The sequence below is a fragment of the Xenopus laevis genome, chromosome 2S (genome assembly GCF_017654675.1).
Source record: "Xenopus laevis strain J_2021 chromosome 2S, Xenopus_laevis_v10.1, whole genome shotgun sequence".
Classification (NCBI taxonomy): Eukaryota; Metazoa; Chordata; class Amphibia; order Anura; family Pipidae; genus Xenopus; species Xenopus laevis.
Genome location: NC_054374.1, coordinates 22,254,642 through 22,268,827, shown reverse-complemented (window position 1 = coordinate 22,268,827; position 14,186 = coordinate 22,254,642). Strand labels below are relative to the sequence as shown.

General features: G+C 40.7%; 1 protein-coding gene across 2 annotated transcripts; it reads left to right on the top strand.

Annotated features, from left to right (window-relative positions):
• The first annotated feature begins 495 nt into the window (after nt 1-495).
• On the top strand, nt 496-5,890 carry hmgn1.S (high mobility group nucleosome binding domain 1 S homeolog). 2 transcript variants are annotated; one of them, XM_018248081.2, is made up of 6 exons: nt 496-725; nt 1,906-1,941; nt 2,052-2,081; nt 2,550-2,606; nt 3,490-3,621; nt 4,862-5,890. In XM_018248081.2, exons 1-6 carry the CDS (start codon nt 711-713, stop codon nt 4,904-4,906), a joined length of 315 nt encoding a protein of 104 aa, XP_018103570.1. In that variant the 5' UTR covers nt 496-710; the 3' UTR covers nt 4,907-5,890.
• The last annotated feature ends 8,296 nt before the right edge of the window (nt 5,891-14,186 follow it).

Sequence of the window (14,186 nt, the reverse complement as noted above, 5' to 3'; positions counted from 1 at the left end):
ATCGATCGTTTTATTATGATTTCTATGATTAGTTCTGATCACTTAAGACTCAAGTTCGGGAAAAACCAGCTCACCGCGAAGGGATATGTTTGGAGCAGCGTGGCCGGTGACGTCGCTTCAACCACGGCGCGTCTTAGCCAATCAGCGAGCGCTCTTGTATTTACCACCAGCGTTTCAAACAAACGTGAAAAAAAAAACTTCCCGATGGAGGGAAACAGAAAAAAAAATCCCAAAGCCGATTTACTACCCCCTCTCCCTCAGTCGCCTCAGCCATATACACCCCTCCCCCCATCGAAAGAAAGGGAGGGGGGTTGAGTGACAGTAAACTATCCAGACAGGTGCCCGTGTTATGATTTGAAAATCCATTGAGAGCCAATGGAGAGAGGGGACCTGGTGGGACACCCGCCTCCTTCCCCCCTTCTCTCCAGCCCCCCCAACAGGTTAGAGCGGTGAATAGATAAAGAGGCGGAGGGATCCTATCCGGTTTGAACTAGTTCTCTGGCTCGCATATTAACCGCTTGCAAGCGCTAGGGAGCCAACTAGTCTTTGTGAGTAGTCCATCTGTGGGAGGGCTCGCACATATACACAAATATATAAACAAGTGCAAGCGAGCCAGGGATTTCAGTCTGCACGCGCACGTCCATTTGCAGCGCAAAAGAATCCCTCCGTCTCCGGACTCCAGTCGCACACACTAAGCTCCCCGTGCAGCCATGCCTAAGAGAAAGGTAAGAAGGAGAGTTCCAAGGACGCAGCTGGCTCCCTGCGCGGGAAACGCGGCGATTCATGTGGGGAGAGCGGAGATTCCTCCGCGGGCTGTTTTTTTTTGGAAGTACTTTTTAGGGACGACGCCGAGGGTTAGGAAAATGGCGATAGTTACCTCAACATTTGGGGCTTTCGAACTTTTTACTAATAGGTTTGCGTGGGATTTATTTCGTGTTGCACGGGGGCTACTTGACCTAGATAAGGAGTTTTTTTTCCTGAGGTGATTATGTTAAGAGGTTTTTTTAAAACATGGCGGGAGCCTGTGAGGCGCTGTGGCGGGAATTCTGTGAGGTAACGTCGCGGAGGTGCATGAGAAAACATGGCGGGCTCGCGTGAGGAATGTGAGATTGTATACGAGGCCAATGGCCCTCAGGGGGTTTCAAGTCTAATCTCCAGCGGGCCACTAGTTGTCTCTTCTGTAGAGGCGTGTGGTAAAAAACAACGATGGGGGTGTGTGTGTAAGAGGAGTAATGGCGGACGAGATGATTGCTCCTTCCCTCCACTACTTGCTCCCTCCTCCTGCGTTTCCCTCAGCTTTGGTTCTCCTCAACGCGCTTTCATTCTGACTGGTCAGTGCGGATAAAGGGGAGGTGTGCATGTTCTAGAGTGTACCTGATCTCCCCCTCCGCCAATGGGATGAGCGTTTTAGCTAGTGACGTCACTCTTCAGCCCTTTCTATAGTTGGTGTACGCGACTGACCCTGCGCGGGTTATCCACACGGACTGGACTGTTCCATTTTTTTCAGGGGGAGGGGGCACTTAATTTCGATAGGGACTTCCACTAGCCTGAATGGAGAGGTAACTTCGATTTCAAGTTATTCATAGAAGAATATTCCACTTCCTTTTTTAAATGATGGATAATCCCGTCGCTTGGTGTTTAGTTAACCAGGCATCTTAATGCTTCTTTAGCACGCCGCCCCCTCTCTTCTGTTTGGTTTGTTTTGCTTTGGGAGAACTGATTTACCTGCTTAGCGCCATCTGCTGGTTGGACAGGCTGTGCAACCTGTTGCAAAATATAGTTGTGCATTGTCTTGTCCAAGGTCACGTGTGCTCTGCTCTAAATTCCTCTTTCACAACCTGTCGTTCTTCTTTGTGTATTTAATTATTTTTGCTCTGTTTAATGTTTTTTATTTAATTCCAGCAGGTAAACGCTGCTGATGCTGCAGATGCTAAAGATGAGGTGAGAAACCATGATTCAACTAATCAGTTTATTTACTATCCCGTTACTTATTTATAACATTATTTTATTTATTTGCCATTACTTATTTTTATATATATATTTTTTTGCAGCCCAAGAGAAGATCGGCACGGTTGTCGGCTGTAAGTATTGAGTATTTTTATAACTTGTTTATTGGCCAGTATAGCGATTAAAGACGGTTGCCACACAAATTTTTCCTTGCACCAGGCAGCACAGTGTTCATTCTAAGCCACTTTCCAGTGTACATATGTTTCACTTTTAGATGAAATTGCAACTGAAGGTAAAATGTTTGCCCTTTGCTATTGCCACCTTAGTTTAATGGACTGAAAATGTTGTATTAGGGCTCATCTCTCCTCTGATTTAAGTTCTGACAATACCTCACACCCTTGTGATCCATCATGTCGGCAGAATATGGAGGTATTTGGAAGCATTGTCCTTTGCTGATTACTTCTGCAGTGGTATAAGTATATTGTAGATTTGCGAAGCACTCACAACAGCAGGACTGCAAGCTTTTATTCATGTCAAAGTTTTTACAGATTTTCACCAAGTTACTAACCTGCCATTGCTAACCATCTGAATCTCTCTTCTAGAAACCAGCCCCAACAAAAGCTGAAGCAAAGCCAAAAAAAGAGAAGGCACCGGTAAAGGTAAGTTATTATCTGTGCATTGCTTTAAAAGTATTGTAGGTTGAAAAACACACTGGGGCCATAACTTGTATCAGAGCATCTCCTGCAACTCTTAGAATGGCTTAAACTTTACATACATCTGTTATGCTGCCTTTTTACATGCATGCCTTATAAACATGCTACTGTACAGCCATTCAAGCATAGGTTAACTTTATCTGTTAACTATTCTGTATCCTGTGCTTGAATGGCTGCCCCCATGACTACACAGCAGCTTGTTTATATAAACTATAGTAGTACTTATCTGTTATCTACTGTGTATCCTGTGCTTGAATGGCTGCCCCATGGCTACACAGCGTCTTGGTTATATAAACTATAGTAGTACTTATCTGTTATCTACTGTGTATCCTGTGCTTGAATGGCTGCCCCCATGGTTACACAGCAGCTTGTTTATATAAACTATAGTAGTACTTATCTTTTATCTACTGTGTATCCTGTGCTTCAATGACTGCCCCTATGGCTACTATAGTTGAGTCTAAAGAAAACACCCCAGTTTTGCCAGTGCATGGCAACATTATAACAATACATGAAATTGTCGTCCCTTAAACAACACTAATTTTTCTTATTGTTCCTGTGAGCATTGGCTGCAAACTTCACTTTTATTATCAAGATATTTAAAGTTAGCTGTATATGGCAATTTTGGTTGTTTTAAGGAACTGCCCTGTGATCTGAGCCCACTTGATATAGCTACCGGGCAGATCCTAGGACAGTCCCTCAAAACTGAGCCAAGGTTCCTAGGGTCCAACCAGACAGTTGAATGAATGACCGACTACAAGATTAGTAGGATAGGGTTTTAATAGAAGCTTTATATATTATGTGCTCACTTTTACACTGTCTCCGTGTTCAGGAGAAGCCTGAGGAGAAGAAAGTTCCAGCAAAGGGTAAAAAGGGAGCAAAGGGCAAACAGACAGAAGAAGCTAACAAAGAAGAAGCCAAGGAGGACCAGCCATCTGAAAATGGAGAAACAAAAAGTGACGAGGTAAGTTCATTGCAAAAAAACTAGGGTCAAAGACTAGTGTTGGAGTTAATTGACAGATTTTTATGGTCAGTCATTACTATTGACATTTAACCAATAGTACTGACTTGGTGGTTGGGTTTCTTTGTGCAACGTCCAATAGTGGTGACAACTAGGTGGAGCACTGGCTTTATTTAGTGCTTTATCTGCATGAAGCAGTTTGTCTTTTACTAATATTAGACTGTCTAGTAGCAGTGCCTTATGACGGTCACTGGTCACCACAAACTGCTTACTATCGGCAGGGGGTCCCTGTGTTATCCGGTTGTATAACATAAGGTTGATTGAGCTAAATCATCCGTGAATAAAGTGGGCGTTGTCTTCACTAAATTGGGGAGCCAATTTAACCTTTTATATAGTGATCTGATAAGCTAAGCAAAATTTGTTTCATTTTCTCATGAAACATGTAGGTCTCAAGTGTTAGTGAATCCAAAAATGGACGAATGACTTTAGGTAAACCAACTCCATAATCCTAATTATAAAATTAGGAGCTGTCCTCTCCAGAGTCAGCGGTATAGCTGGTCCATAAATGGCCCTTTACCAGCAGCCTGGATGATCTCTCGGGCACGTCTAAATCATTTCACTGTTTAGTAGGCCTGCATATTACCTTTGTATTTGGCCCAGGATCCTAATCAGCCAGGTTTAACCTATCATGTTGGTGACAAAATTGGGCTGCTTCAATTGGAAACACCACTCAAATATGTAGATTCAAAGAAAAATGCAGCAGTTTTGCTATATACTTGAGTATTGTTCTTAGATCTACCAGGGACCTATCTGGTTACCTTCCTATTGTTCTGTTGTTAGGGGGGGTATCACTCCAACTTGCAGTAAACTAAAACTTGCAGTGACTAAAGTTTATCAGAGCACAAGTCACATGACTGGGGGCAGCTGGGAAACTCTAGCCACATGTGACATGTCAGATTTCAAATTTGAATATAAGATAGGTTAAGGTTTCTTTGGAATTGACACAATAGGAAATTTGGGTATTAGTATTTAGTATACCTGTCTTGCATAACCTTGAGGTATGTTGGCCCACAAAAGTGTAGTAAGCCCTAATAGTTGAACAGTTATTCATACATTAGTGGAAGCACTAAACAGGGCATTTGGGCCTTTGCTGTCTAAATGTTCCACTGCATGTTCTCCTGATTAAGCTTTTTCATTCTATTTTTGAATGTTTTCCTTAACCAAATCTTTCTCTTCCCTCCAGGCCCCTGCTTCTGATGGAGGCGACAAGGAATCAAAGTCTGAATAACCTTCATGTTGTACCGAGTCTTTTATCAGTGGTTCCTGTACCTCCCTTGTACAATTCAGAGGAATATTTTTATCAACTATTTTGTAAATGCAAGTTTTTTAGTAGTTTAATTCTAGAAAACACATTTTTAAAATAGGGAATCCCCACCATTTTTTGTTTTTGATTATTTTTTAAAAACTTTTTATGTTTTTTTTATTTGGTACATTGCCCCTATATGGCTTGTAAAGGATATGAATACTGTACCAGTTAAGAATACTACACCTCAAAATGGTTACTACGAGGAGTGTAAGCCTTGAGTAACCTTAAAAATGTTTTTTGTTTTTTTTTTTTTTGTTACAAACGGCTAGTACTCAATATGCAGGCTGCCAATCTAACAGGCAGTGCTTGATACTGGAACAAAGATCACAAATATTAAAATGTTTTAACTGTTCTTTGTACTCATGTTCTGCGTACAATTTAAACTTTAAGATAATAAATCTCCCAAGGTGACGGATTTCCCTCTAAGAATTGTGTACTATCTGTGATGTTACCATTTTTTATTTTTCTGGGTAGTGGTATTTTATTTTCAGTAACTTTGTAAAAGTGCTGTGAATCTCTTTTGGGGAAAACTTCTTGAGTGCGTAGTGAGTGTGATGTGAAGTAGGGAGAAAAAAAAAAAGGACATGGCGGTTCACGTGTTTGCATCTTTTCCTTGCCACGGTGGCACCAATGTGTGTTCGATCCTTGGCCGAGAAATGGGTTGAATTATTTGCATCAAAGATGCTGGTACGAGGGGTGCTAGATTTTCTACGAAACAACTTCACTCTGAACTTTTACGCCGGAAAGCCGCTAGAAATGAATTCCAATGACTTCAACGACATTATTTTTATTTTTTTCCTAGATTTCCAATCTACTAAGAGTTTTGAAAGGAAAACAAAATGTACAGATTGTTCATAGTGTCTGTGTAATAATCACCGAACCAATAAAACCTGGTTGAAAAAGTTACTTAGTTTTTGTTGGACTAATTGTATAGGTTTATTTCTAAGCAGTGGTTAGTTTTCTTAATTGCCTCCTTTTTTCAGTCCTATTCTCTTGCTATCTATACAAATGCATACTAGATTTGCACCAGCTACGGATAATAATTACTGCTACCTGGAGTAAAATACCTGCATCTTTTGGATGTGCCAATCCAAAATTGCATTGGTTGTGAGCCCAATGTGTTATCCAGAGCTTTAGGGCAATGGTACATGAAGCGAAGCTCCGCCACTCGCAGGCTGAGAAGCTGATCAGCTCTTTTCCCCACACAAGCTGTATAATAGTCCTTTTCAAATTAAACATGAAACCCAATTTCTTTTTTTTTTTTATTAAATCATTCCTAGCTAAATCTCCGCTGTCAATCAAATATTGTCTGCCCCTCTAATGCATTGGGCATAGAGGCAGGGCAAACAATTACTTTCACTTTCCATTCATCACTTACTACATGTCACTGCTCTCCCCACATTCCCCCGTTCTCTTCACTGTTTAAAGGAGAAGGAAAGCTACAGAGATCATTGCTAATAGATTAGCCACAATAGTGCAAGCTATGACTATTTATTCTGCAGAATGCTTTTATGCTTAATCATATCTGTGTAAACCGCTCTAGAAGCTCTGTTTATTTAGGGTAGCAGCTGCCATATTTGCTTGGTGTGACATCACTTCTTGCCTGAGTCTCCCTGCTCACTCATAGCTCTGGGCTCAGATTACAGCAGGGAGAGGAGCAAACTGAGCATGCTCAAGCCCTAGCCCTGGAGGTTTAAGTTGAGAACAGGAAGTCTGATACAGAAGCCTATGTGTACACAATAGAATGAAAGAAATGCTGTCTTTCTTTTGAAACAGAGCAGCATTACTTTGAGGGTTTACTGGTGTATTTACATAGACCTTTCTGAAAAAGCTTACTTAATTTTAGCCTTTCCTTCTCTTTTCATTGTGTAGCCAGGTATAATAAGTGTCCACAAAATGCTATAATTATGAATTCCCAGACGGAAGGAAACCAAATAATTTATATAGTGTAATTAAAGTTCATTTTGCATAATGTGATAAAATAGTATCTTAATTTTTTTTGGGGGTAAGCGGCCCCCTTTGTTTACCTTGGAGTTAACTTTTAGTATGATGTAGAGAGTGATATTCTGAGACCATTTGCAATTGTTTTTTATTAGGTTATTTTTTTTTAAGCTTTTTATTCAGCAGCTCTCCAGTTTGCCATTCATAAATCTGGTTGCTATTGTCCAAATCACCCTAGCAACATGCATTGATTTGAATAAGAGAGGCCAGAAGAGAAAGATGAGTAATAAAAAGTTGTAGTAACAATACATGTGTAGCCTTACAGAACATTTGCTTTAAGATGGGGCAGTGACTCCCCGTTTGAAAGCTGGAAAAGCCAAATAATTCAAAAACATAAAAAGATAAAGACCAATTGAAAAGTTACTTGGAATTGGTCATTCTATTACATGCTAAAAGTAATTTAAAGGTGAATTTTTTTTGGGGGGGGGGTGAAGTTGGGGTACTGAACAGATCAGCTTCTTTCAGCAATCTTTGCTTGAAATGCAACTTGACCACATTGAAATCTGCTGAGGCTGGCTCCTTCAGATGGCATAAGCTACACTGTTTAAAAGTTCTCTTCCCTCCTCTTCAGTGCTACTAACGTCATTCGCAAGCTCTTAGTACACATTCTCAGCAACTTCTTATAACTAAGCACCAACGGATAGCGGGGCAGTATATTTGAATTTATTAGAGTAAAAAAAAATTTAACCATAGATAAATCTTCCCTAAAAGGATAAGTAAACCTGAAAGGGATACTGTCATGGGAAAACATGTTTTTTTCCAAACGCATCAGTTAATAGTGCTGCTCCACTGCACTGAAATCCAATTCTCAAAAGACCAAACAGATTTTTTTTATATTCAATTTTAAAATCTGACATATTGTCAGTTTCCTAGCTGCCCCAGTCATGTGACTTGTGCCTGCACTTTAGGATGGAACTACTTTCTGCGGGGCAACAATCTCCCCGAACTGCCTTCCGCCTGCTTGAATGAAGAATCGCCTGCGCTAATGCACTTGCGGCGCTTCGTTTTCCGAAGTTGCCTCACGAAACCAGGCGACTTCGGAAATCGAAGCACCGCGAGTGCATTAGCGCAGGCAATTCTTCATTCAAGCACGCGGAACGCAGTTCGGGAGATTGTCGCCCCGCAGAAGAGGCGATTAGTCACCAGGTGACTAGATCTTCCCGAATCTGCCCGTCTGCCCCAACCCTAAATGTAACTGAATCAGTCTCAGTGGGACTTGGCTTTTACTATTGAGTGTTGTTCTTATATATACCAGGGAGCTGTTATCTTGTGTCAGGGGACTGTTATATGGTTACCTTCCCATTGTTCTGTTGTTAGGCGGGGGGGTGGTATCACTCCAACTTGCAGTACAGCAGTAAAGAGTGATTGAAGTTTATCAGAGCACATGATTGGGGGCAGCTAGGAAACTGACAATATGTCTAGCCCCATGTCAGATTTCAAAATTGAATATAAAAAAATCTGTTTGCTCTTTTGAAAAATGGATTTCAGTGCAGAATTCGAAGTCGAAGGATTTTAGCGCAAATAGTGCGATCGAAGGATTATTCCATTGAGTTCGGTAGCTTTTAGATGGTGAACTAGGGGGTCGAAGTTTTTTCTTACAGAGACAGTACTTCGACTATCGAATGGTCGAATAGTCGAACGATTTTTAGTTCGAATCCTTCCATTCGAAGTCGTAATCGAAGTAGGCCAAAAAACACTTCGAAAGTTTTTTTACTTCGAATCCTTCACTCGAAGTTAGTGAATCGGCCCCTTAATTATTACAACAGTGCCACTAGCTGCTTCAGTTTCTGACCATTCTGATAACCAAGTAGTCAAGGAAGTTGTCAGGAGAAAGAAAGAGGACTGGTCTAAAGTTTTTCTGGTCAGGAAAGATTTGAAAGGTTTCTAATTTTTTTCCTAACCAGAAGAACATCAGAGCAGCCTTTTTTTTTTTTTTCTCTCCTGACAACTTCCTTGACTACTTGCTGGTCAGACCGGTCGGAAAATGACCTGCAGGTGGCACCGTTGTAACAAAATTCATTCATGTTTATAGTACATGTAACCTTTAATATCTCGGAATTTAAAAATAAATAACGAATGTGCATTGCAAAAGTTCTTAGAATAGCACTCTCATCAATTTTACATTAACTAATTTTTAAAGGAATTGTTCAGTATAAAAATAAAAACTGGACAAATAGGCTGTGCAAAATAAAAATTGTTTCTACTATAGTTAGTCTCAGGATCAGCTGGAATTCAAACCAGGGACCTTTGCGTTTCTGGCTCAATGCCTTTGGCCAGATGAGAGCCACAATTTACCTGGCCTTGGCAGCCCCAGCCCAGCAGCAGTCTGATTGGTTGCAATCATCCAATCAGGGCTGACTCTGCCCTATTTAAGATCAGCCCTCCAAACACTCCTTGCCTGAGCCTTTGGTTCCCATCCTAGCAGTGCGGCATTGTCCCTAGCTTCAGGTTCCTGTTCTAGCCTCCTTCCTATTCTGCCTTGCCTTGTCTTGTCTGAACCCTTCCCTGTCTTGTCCTGCCTGGCTCTGAACCTTGTCCTGTCTTGATCTGCCTTACTTTCCCCTTCCAGTTCTGCTCCGGTCCTGCTTTAAACCTTGATCTTTCCTTGCCTTGACCATGCCCTGCTCAGCTTTCCTTGCTATTCTGAATCTTGCTTTGCTCCTCACTCTAAACCTGATCTTGCCTTAACCTTATTCTGCCCTGACCTTGACCTGACCTTGCTAACTATATTAGAAACATTTTTTATTTTGCACAGACTATCTATTTAACCAGTTTTTATTTTTGTACTGAACTGTTCCTTTAAGGTTTACTTATCCTATAAATGTGTCCATACGCGATAAGATCCATTCATTTGGCAAGGTCGCCAAACAAGAGGATCTTTCCCTGATATGCCCACCAATTACAGGGCGATATTGTGTAAATCTGAACGTTCAGCCCTAGGGTCAAACAATCGGATTATATGAAGGTAATGGGCGCCGACGGGTCGAAAGGATTGCATCAACTAGCCAATGTGGTCCTCGATCGCAGGAAAATCTCATGCCCGATCAATATCACGCCGATTTTTGGCCTGATATCGATCGAGGAGACCCCACACATGGGCAGATAAGCTGCTGAATCGGTCTAAAGAACCCTTTAAGCTTTTTTTTTTTTTTTTTTTTTTTACAGTACACTGGCTACCCTTACACATAGCAAGTAACTTGTTCATCGGTGACGTCTATCTGGTCCAATTACTATTGGTTTGAGTAGATCCTTATAATTTAGCAACTTGAGTAGTGATTGGTCTGTAGTATAGGGGGTTTGTAGATCTCAGCTGCATTCACTTCAGTAACATCTGTGGGACAACACAAAAGGAAAAGGGAGGCGCTTAAAGTGATACTGAGGCTAAACATTTTCTTTTCAAAATATTAATCTGCATTGAAAGTTACCTATAGGTCATGTTGATCGTTTTTCACTGATAGTTCTGCTTTTCAAATAGGAGAGGGGGACGGTGGTCAGTACAATTTTCCAAACAATTTGTGTCTCATTCCTTCATGGTTGCTTTGTACTGCAACTGCTACTAACGATCCAAGTATAAAAGAAGGAAAAGGAACTCCAGCAGTGTTACTGCAAACAACCTTTTATTCCAGGTAGTGGTAAACACAACATATTTCGGGTTCAATACCCTTTATCAAGTGACTTGATAAAGGGTATCGAACCCGAAACACTGCTGGAGTTCCTTTTCCTTCTTTTATACTTGGATTGATAGTTCTGCTTTTGAAAGTAATTGTTAGTTGAAGTTCCTAAACATGACTGTTTTGCCAACCTGATTGTCCCTTCTCAGCCTGTCAGAGTTTCTAATGCTAAAAGACTACTACTGTACAAATATGGCAGCCCCCTCATAGAGGAACATGGGGGTAAGGGTCATGTAAAAGCATCAGGCAAATAGTTCTATGGCAAAATTATAAATAGCATTCAAAGACAATGTTATGATAGTTTTAAAAAAAAGTTTATTTTCTGGTGTCCATATCGCTTTAAGGGGTGATATGATAACTATGTATAAATATATAAGGGGATCATATAATAATCTCTCTAATGCTTTATTTTTCCAGCTGATGCAAGGTCACCTAATCCGATTAAAAGAAAGGAGGTTCCACCTAAATATTTGTAAGGGGTTTTTTACAGTGAGAACTGTGAAGATGTGGAATTCTCTCCCTGAATCAGTGGTACAGGCTGATACATTAGATAGCTTTAAGAAGGGGTTGGATGGCTTTTTAGCTACTGAGGGAATACAGGGTTATGGAAGATAGCTCATAGTACAAGTTGAGTTGATGAATTGGAGAGACTTATTTTTTTTTGCCTTCCTCTGGATCAACTGGCAGTTAGGCAGGTTATAAATATATATATATATATATATATATATATATATATATATATATATATATATATATATATATATATATATATATATATATATATATATATATATATATATATATATATATATATACTATTGGAATATCAGCACTCACGAAACTGCCTGGGTGCGATCCTTTGAGAGCAGAATATATGTCGTCCTCAAGAAGGAGCACCCGCAGGTCTTACGAATAATCAAAAAAGTTTTATTTAGGCACAACAACTACTAACGTTTTGGCTGGAACACCAGCCTTTCTCAAAGTGTCCACAACACAACAAACAACGGTTATATACAAGCAAAGACAAGTGGGGGTGTGACGTGTTGCCAAATCAGTGATTGAAACAATTCCCCAGCAAATTTAAATGTGCCATTCATGAGCCACAGTGTCAATATTACAAAATAACCACCAACAATGTATAATAAAGCTTGTGTATTAATACTAAGTGACTACTTGGGCCTTGATAAGCATTTAGACACTGTGTCAGCATACTAGACAGCCGGCATGTGTGCCCGAAATATATAGGTGAAAAGCGTGTGTGTATAGAAGCCAGTGATCTAACAATCAAGTAAACACCTGGTCCCCAGTGTGGGCTCCCACATAGCAAGAGGTTGCATTTAGTACAAACAAAAAAATTGGAATTCCATATGATCTCTTAGTCCATATCCACACATTTTGGTTGGTATTTCTGACCTGGTGCAGTCCTTTATGGCTAATTATGTGGACTAAGAAAGGAGTGCACCAGGTCAGAAATACCAACATGTCTGGATATGGACTAAGAGATCATATGTACCTTATCTGCTTGTCTCTTGCAGATCCTCTCGTAAATGACTTTGACACCTTACACATAGATTGATATTTCTTTTTGTTGGTCATTTGACCTATGAGCTGAATATTGTATATATACCAGAGAACACCGCAGCTTCATTGCAATCAGCTTGAAAAAGGAACTAAAATGTTCTGAAAGCTTGCTATGATTATATTAGTTAGCCAATAAAGGTATCACCTTTATACCACTTATGTTATGTTTTTATTTCAAAAGGGTTGCCCTGTAACATTTTGACTAGCTAACTCGGTACAGCAACTTTACATGTTAGCTCAGTAAGTGACAGCAGCACAGAGCATGTGCAGTGAATCAGCAGGAAAGAAGATGGAGAGCTACTGGGACATCTTTGGGGACACAGATCTTTACTGCTAAAGGGCTGTGGTTGCTTTGATCTGGTACCGAAGCCTAAAACATAATGTAAAACATTTCTAGCTACTTCTTTAGTTAAGCTTAAGTTCTCCTTTAAAATCGAGGTTTCACAAGTGCATGCACTCCTGTTGGGGATAACAGTAATCTTTTCTTTTAAAAAATTGGCCCCTCCAGTGCTAGGACACTCGCCCCAGGAGGGAGCTCCCAGTGTGAGTAGCGACATAGTGCAGAGCGAATGTGCATAATGAGCAAGCTGTATCATTCTCTCAATATGCTCATGTGTGCGCCCCAACATAGTCGCTCAAACCAGGTGCTCCCTCCCAGTGTGAGTGTCCTAGTGCTGGCAGGGGACAATTTTAAAATAAAAAAGTACTTTTACCCTCAACCTCAGTGCAGGCTCTATTAGACCATACCTTTGGTTGGGGATAATATTTGCGGCCACCAGCCCTTTAAAGGGATACTGTCATGGGGAAAAAAAAAATTTCAAAATGAATCAGTTAATAGTGCTGCTCCAGCAGAATTATGCACTGAAATCCATTTCTCAAAAGAGCAAACAGATTTTTTAAGATTTAATTTTGAAATCTGACATGGGGCTAGACATTTTGTCAATTTCCCAGCTGCCCCAAGACATGTGACTTGTGCTCTGATAAACTTCAGTCACTCTTTACTGCTGTACTGCAAGTTGGAGTGATATCATCCCCCTCCCTTTTCCCCCCCCAGCAGCCAAACAAAAGAACAATGGGAAGTTAACCAGATAACAGCTCCCTAACACAAGATAACAGCTGCCTGGTAGATCTAAGAACAACACTCAATAGTAAAAACCCATGTCCCACTGAGACACATTCAGTTACATTGAGAAGGAAAAACAGCAGCCTGCCAGAAAGCATTTCTCTCCTAAAGTGCAGGCACAAGTCACATGACTGGGGCAGCTGGGAAATTGACAAAATGTCTAGCCCCATGTCAGATTTCAAAATTGAATATAAAAAAATCTGTTTGCTCTTTTGAGAAATGGATTTCAGTGCAAAATTCTACTGGAGCAGCACTATTAACTGATTCATTTTGAAAAAATTTTTTTTTCCCATGACAGTATCCCTTTAAGCAACAGCTGCATCAATAGCAATTACAGTTACATATAACTTTTAAAAAAGGGAGCAGGGTCGGACTGGGATGACGGGACACCGGGAAAAAAAACAGGTGAGCCCTGGCCCTCATGAGTCCCCGCTGGCCCAGCCCCAGACCTACACCCCAGTTGGCCCCCCCAAAAAATGATATGTGGCATTTGCTCATGCACACCACGCATTGACGTTCACGCTTGTTTGGACTCGGTGGGCCTCCAATGCTCCAGTCCGACCCTGAAAGAGATCTTGCATTCTAATCTGGCCTCCTGCCCAATGAGCTATATAATTCTAAAGTGTGCAGCTGCACGGATCGTACATAGAATAAGTAAGTCGCAAAGGACCCCACCAGGGTACAGATAAAATATCGGATTGATCGGATTAGCAATAGACATTGTGTTCAGAACTCTAATTTAAGCAGATCAGGCTTTGAACATGCAGAAAAATAACTCGGGTCCTAAAGAGACAACCAGTTTGGTCTAATATAAACCAATTAGTCT